This window comes from Bidens hawaiensis, unplaced genomic scaffold (genome assembly GCF_021521415.1).
Source record: "Bidens hawaiensis isolate Kalapana, Puna unplaced genomic scaffold, B.hawaiensis_p1.1 tig00016461_1, whole genome shotgun sequence".
NCBI lineage: Eukaryota > Viridiplantae > Streptophyta > Magnoliopsida > Asterales > Asteraceae > Bidens > Bidens hawaiensis.
In genome coordinates, this window is record NW_027492509.1 from 580,271 (window position 1) to 587,226 (window position 6,956).

The 6,956-nt window shown below is 34.3% G+C and overlaps 1 protein-coding gene across 1 annotated transcript; it reads right to left on the bottom strand.

Moving 5' to 3' along the window:
• Positions 1-1,719: 1,719 nt before the first annotated feature.
• Positions 1,720-6,295, bottom strand: LOC143551555 (piriformospora indica-insensitive protein 2-like). Its single transcript, XM_077041958.1, has 3 exons — positions 6,063-6,295; positions 2,989-4,447; positions 1,720-2,025 (listed from the first exon to the last, which is right to left on the bottom strand). The coding sequence occupies exons 1-2, from the start codon at positions 6,288-6,290 to the stop codon at positions 3,407-3,409; spliced, it is 1,269 nt and encodes a 422-aa protein (XP_076898073.1). The 5' UTR covers positions 6,291-6,295; the 3' UTR covers positions 1,720-2,025; positions 2,989-3,406.
• Positions 6,296-6,956: the final 661 nt, after the last annotated feature.

Genomic DNA, 6,956 nt, shown 5'->3' on the forward strand with positions numbered 1-6,956 from the left:
ACTTTCCTTGAATCACTGGACTCTATTTAAGCATTTAACTGTTATTACCTAAACTAACTAGGAACTATCAGAAAAATATCATTTAGTCAATCATGGACCCTTATGCATGACCTTGATCTAGCTTTGCAAGACTAAGTTTAATTACTATAGATTTCATCATAAACGAACCCTTCATATGGCCATGGTTAACAGGGGTTCATGGATCATATTCGCACGGGGGGGTGTCATTTGCAAACAACCATTCACATAATGGACTTGTTATCCGCAAACCGTGGCCCATCTGCAGGTCATGACCCGTCCGCAAGCCCAGTCTCTCGACCCACATGTTAATACTTTGTTTTGGCCCAAATTTTGATTATACAGGATTTGCCGACCTGACCCATTTTGCGAATATCACTACCTAAATCTTAACTTTTGCCAATTTATAAACTTTAGGCTTTTAGACTACCCGATCTAACATTATAACAAGTTTCAAGTCGAACCGATTATATTTACTAACCTTTTTGCATACCGAACCGTACTCTTTTTGCGAGATCTATTTTCTTAGGTTCTTTTAACATCAAGTTTGTTACTTCATTACATAACTTGACCCAATCTATTATTCTAAAGACTTTCACTTGATAACAAGCCCATTTAATAAACCTTTTTAACGAATATGTACCCTAAACGAGTTAGATCTAGATCTGGAGTTGTAGATGTTGTTTGGTGTTGATCCTTACTCGAATCCGAAGCTTATCTTGATTGGATCTAAACATATTTGAAATCCTTACTTGAATCCAAACTATGAGCTTAAGTGTGTGTGTTTTATGGTGGATTATGGTGTAGGAATTATTCCAAAAATGATATAAATGAGTTATGTATACCTAAGTTCACCCTTAAGCCCATTGATTTTTAAGCCCATCATTAATTACTTAATAACTAGATCCATCATAAATAATAAATCTTTATTTATTTATTTTCTTGAAAATAACGGGTGTTACAAAGTTGATAATGACATGAGGGAATGGTGGATGGATGTTTGTAACCCATTGTAGGGTTTATTCCATCATTCATGTATTTCCATAATGGGCCTTCACTTTCAAAGCAAGCCCATATCCTCACTAGACTTTTACTACTAAAAAAATATAAGAATTCAGGATGTTATAGCTTGTATGTGGTCATGTTAGTGCAACCTTTCTCTAAAGATGAAATTAAAGAGGATGTCTTTGCATACAGTAGTGATTGGGATCCAAGTTCGCACGACTTCTATTTCCGTTTTGTGAAACGTTTTTGGGAGTTGCTCGAGTCTGGTTTCCTTGAGATCATGGCTCAGTTTCACTATAAAGGGAGATTAATCGAGGTTGCACTGAAAAGATGCAATAAACTATTGCCAAAGTGAGAGTAAGTTATTCTACAGTGTTGATTAATGTAGGGCGCATTAGATGTGAAATAAAAAAAGGGGCGTAATATAGAAGTAGGCGTCTAAAATTTTAGGAGCTATACCACATTATATACAAATTACTTTAAACTTGACGTTTTAACTATGTTATTTTTCTATACACCACATATAAGTGTCTATGTGGTTGTCACGATATCAATTTTAATTCGTTTTGCGTTAACGCACATGAAATACCGAAAGCTCATTTTATAGCCTCGATCCGTTGTAATATTATTTATTTAAGCTCTAATGGATCAATAAAAAAAATTCGAAGTATAATTTACAACTTGTTCATTTCTCACTACTCATATTAAACTTTATTTACAACTAGGTTGGTGAATTATCAAATGTTATGTTACAACTTTTACTACTTTTGTATATCAATTATTAAAAGGTATTTTGGAAATAAAGTGCATTTATTTTGAAAATTTTTCACATGCCTAAATGGCCCAGAAAGCAACAAAAACGTTAATGTGTATATACAACCTCACGTTACATTAAACACCACCACTTATTGTACCTATAGTTTACATTCTGATAATACCTAACAAAGTTAATTTTCCCATTAGATCTACCCAAATGCATATACGTTTTCACACATCATACACCTATATTCACAGTTGGGAATGGTCGCCAAGTTCGGTTTTGGACGGATTTGTGGTTGGGTTCGGCGCCGATTATGGACAAGTATCCGTCCTTATATGCGGTAGAAAAACATAAAAATGTCTTGTTAGCAGATCGGTTGGTGGTCATTGGATCTTCTCGTCGCATTGTGTGGGATTGGCTTAGAGCTCCTTGCTCTCAACAGGAGGTGATCGAGAAGCAGGAGTTGGAAGATCTCCTTCAAGGGGTGGTGATGGTTGACCGTGAAGATTCATGGTCTTGGGCGGTTGGTAGCTGCAAAGAGTTCGAGGTTTCGGCGATTAAAAGATGGATGGTGCGGTCCGTGGTGGATGCTGGGAGTTCCAGTTTCCAATGGAGCGATTGGGTCCCGAAAAATGTAATATTTTTATGTGGAGGGCCGTTCTGGATAGTCTTCCAACCAAGCAGGCTTTAGCTAGACGTCATTTGCATTGTGATGATCATAGTTGCGCTTTATGTGAGAGTAATGAGGAATCGCTCGAGCACTTGTTAACCGGGTGTTTCATTTCTATGGCCGTTTGGAATGCGATTGGTTCATGGTGCAACATCCCTAGATCTTTTGTTTTTCATGTCAATGATTTGGTGGAAGTGCATAAGGTTTGTGGTGCGTCGGGGAATAAGAGATTGATTATTCATGGAATTGTCATCATTACTTGTTGGAGGATTTGGCGGGCTAGGAATGAAAAGATTTTTTCGGGCAAGAACACTAAGGTGGCAGAAATGGTTGCGGATATAAAATCTTTGGGTTTTCTTTGGTACAAAAATAGATCTAAGATAGGGGTAGTGGATTGGAAAAGTTGGTGTTTATTTGATGTAACGTGATTGTTGGTTTTGGTTTTTGGATTTCAGCGTCTTTCTCCGTCTTGGTGATAGTCGTTGGTTGTGTTTGTTTTTAATGAAAGTCAATTTTCAAAAAAAAAAAAATACACCTATATTCACACATAGATTTAGTTGATTCAGTTAACTATAATTGTTTTAGCATCATGGGACGTTGAGATCGCTACGTGCTCATCACATCAACTTCATCAAGCATCAAGTTGTATTTATAACCGGCTTATGAGAAATAGAGGATCATAGTTTTCGGTCATAAGACCTAAAAATTGTTCAATCCATATATGATACACCATAATTCATGTTAAAGAAACTAAGAAAGTTCATACTACATTATAAAATTAGTAATTGTTACATGAAAAAGACACTTGTCATGAACACACTCCAAATCAGACAAATCCTAATTAATTTGTTTCCTAAACAACCAGAGGAAGTTGGATAATGCGAGTCAGGATTTTGATTCTTGTTACCCAACTTATAACTAGAATCACTAAGACTAACCTCATTTAACGTAATTTATTGACACGACTTTACCCCAAACGGTCCAAACTTCATAGGCATCAAACCGACTGGGAGACACAAGTTTGAGTTATTCCAAGCTCCAAATCGCCTTCCCATCTTTTCATAAAACCCTTGAGGGAATTTAAGCTCTCCCGTGAGGTTGTTTCCATATACGTATAACGAACTTAAATATGGTAACGTTGCTAGTTTTGGTGTAAGATATCCCGAAAGATTATTGTAACTAAGACCCAAAAATCTAAGCCTTTTCATTTGAGAAACCGATTCGGGGACCCCACCTGTCAACCGCGTGCTTGAAAGACCCAAGACCATGAGCCCTTGAAGATTTTGCCACTCAATGTTCATGAGATCACCTCCTATAGGGTTCCTTGACAAAACCAACTCTTGTAATGAACTCATTTCTTGAATTGACTTAGTCAACCCACCGGAAAGCTTGTTGTTACTAAGATCCAAAAGTGTTAGATTCTTCAAACTACTAATCTCACTTGGGATACTCCCTTCTAATTGGTTTTGACTCAAGTCAAGCTTCAAGAGAGAAGTCAACCCTCCAAAAGTCAAAGGTAAGCTCCCACATAATGAGTTTCTACTCAAATCCATGATCAATAACTCACTCAAATAACCATAACTATCTCCAATTTTACCCGTGATTTGATTCCCAGCTAATACCAATCTTTTCAAATGTCGCAAGTTACCAATGTTGTCCGGTAATCCACCTGATAATCGGTTTTCGATTAGCACCAACGATTGAAGCTTTTCGAGTTGACCAAAAGTGGCTGGAATGGGTCCGGTCAAACCTAGGTTTGACCGGAACTCAAGAGACTCTAGACTGCCCGAAAATGCAGCCCAGTTTCCTGAATAAAAATCTATAGGTGGGGTAGAAAAACAATTGATAAATGCTAGTGATTTTAGGTATTTGAGTTGAAACAGATAGGGGGTGAATCTAGCATTTGGAGCACATGAAAGTGAGTTATCATGGATGGAACCAATGTTCATGTCTGTCACATACCAAAATCCATCAAAAATATCACAAGAAACACCCTGTAAAACAAAAGAATTGTGTCAAGAAAGTCATGAAGAACATATAATTATCATTTTCTCATACAAAATAATTTTCTACTTCAACTTTTGTGCATGAAAGAAAACACACAAACATTTAACTTTTTGGTCACTTAATACCCTAAAATGGTACAGTGTACGAACATTTTGGATGTACACAAAAGCATGAGTAAGCTACACTCACTATTATTTATTATCATATGTATAATTTTTTATACAGCCATATGTATAAATATACTTATACATTTGCATATACTTATATGTAAAGAGGAGGGTTTAAATAAAAATAAATAGTTTCTTAGGAATAATAAGAACAAATAAATAAATGACACATGACATAGTTCTTAACTTATATTAAAGGGTATTTAGGTAAATCTCTATATCCATTAAATTGAATTAAAATGTCAAATTAACCGATTATTTCCTATAGTTACGGGATTTCAACTTGCTTCCTTTTTCCTAATAATCAAAACATCAATTATTCCTTAACTGATTCCTCAGTTGCTACATTTTCTTCCTTTTTAATGTGATTTTAATAAATAAACGATGAAACGGTATATAAATTAATTACTATTGATTGTGTTTATTATTTTTTAATTTCAAGTGTTATATTCATTCAATTCCCTTTACAGGCCATACAATTGTTTATTATTATTATTCATTCGTGCACATCATAGTTTTTTAGTTTATGCAAAATACCACACATAGTTTATTTATTATGTCTACTGAATCAATTAATTTAATTATTTAATTATAGTGTTAGTTTTATAACTGAATATTGTTCTTAAAAAATTAAAAATGACGGTTTATATATATATATATAAAGGGATGTAATTATACTAATGGACGAAAATGCCCCTAATGAACACATAACTAAGGATAAAGTTAAGAAACACCATGCTTTTAACTAGCTTTCTAATCTCATCCATTAGATTGGTTGATCTAATGGCCTATATCTATTCCTACCATTCCTACAAAACAATGTGTTTTTATTATAACCTTACCCTGTATGTAAATACATACATATACCATATATCGGGTCGTGTTTGCTGGTTAAGCGGACCAACTTAACACCGACCCAAAAAATTTGACAAGATTCCAAAAACTATGTTAGACACGTGAATCAGAACATGACACGAATTTCCGTGCGTTGACATGAACCATTATAAAGCGTGTTTTAAATTACAAATGTTTTAAATATATAAAACTTGATGGCAATATTCGTTAAACTTGATGAATTTTTATTTTTACCTTTTTGTATAAAATACCGAACTACTATGTAAATACAACTTAAGAAAAAAAACCTAAATGCATTAAACAATTTGAACGGTGAACTAACTAGGTTAACCCGAATATGACCGGTTAAACGTGTTCATGGAGTCAACCCAACTCGTTTATATCAAACTCAACCGTAAATTTCATGTTAGGTAGTCCAACATTTTACTATTAAGTTACAATGTCATTATAGTACTTTTTTCCATTTAAGTTCGCTCATAAGTCATAAAATCATTTAACAAGATTAAGAGTTTAAAATGATGATTAAATGATTTCCAAAAAGTAAAAATGAGATTAAAAAAAACTCAAAATATGAAAATACCTGAATTGGAGTCCACCCACAAGGATCCGGATAAAGATCCGACCCATTCCATTCTTTACCCACAAACCCTTGAATTGCAAAATACAAACTATCTTGCTCTGTTTTCACCATTGGAGCTCCACCACCCACACCTTCAAATTCACCATCTTCATCTTCCCCATTAACACACACAACAATCAAACTCATCATCACAATCACCATTACCACATTCCAATTAATTAAACCCATATCAACCCCCCTGTTCTTCACCTAAAAAACAGAGCAAAAACAGAGTATTCTGAGTACCCGATAATTCGATGCTTAACAAATTAAAGATCAAAAACTAAAATTAAAACAACCCAATAACCTTTACTTCAATATTTAACCAAAAACAACATCAAATTGCATCAATTTTCCCCTATTTCACCTAAAACCCTATAAAAACAGAGTATTCGAATATTGATAATTTGATCCAATTTCTTACAAATTAAAGATCAAAAACCAAAATTAAAACAACCCAATAGCATATAATTCAATCTTCAACCGAAAACAACTTCCAATTGCACCAATTTCCAGACGAATTTTAGAAAACAATCAAAACAGAGTCTCAAAACCGAAAAACAGAGCATGATGAAACTGAACAATTGAACAAGAAATTTGATAAATTGGAGGAAGACCCAGTAATATTACATAAACCCAATGTGTAATTCAGGATTTATTAAGGATAATATTGGGAAGGTTCGAGTGTCAGCTCTGTTTTTTATAAGTAGAAGCAAGGATGGAAGAGGTAAAAAAGAAATTTGTAGTGTTTCAGAGAAGGTATGATCGTACAGTTAAGAGGATCTAAGAGCTAAAAGGTTAATTATTCACACTTTTCAATGTGTGATTCTTCATAAATGCTGTAGATTATGGGTT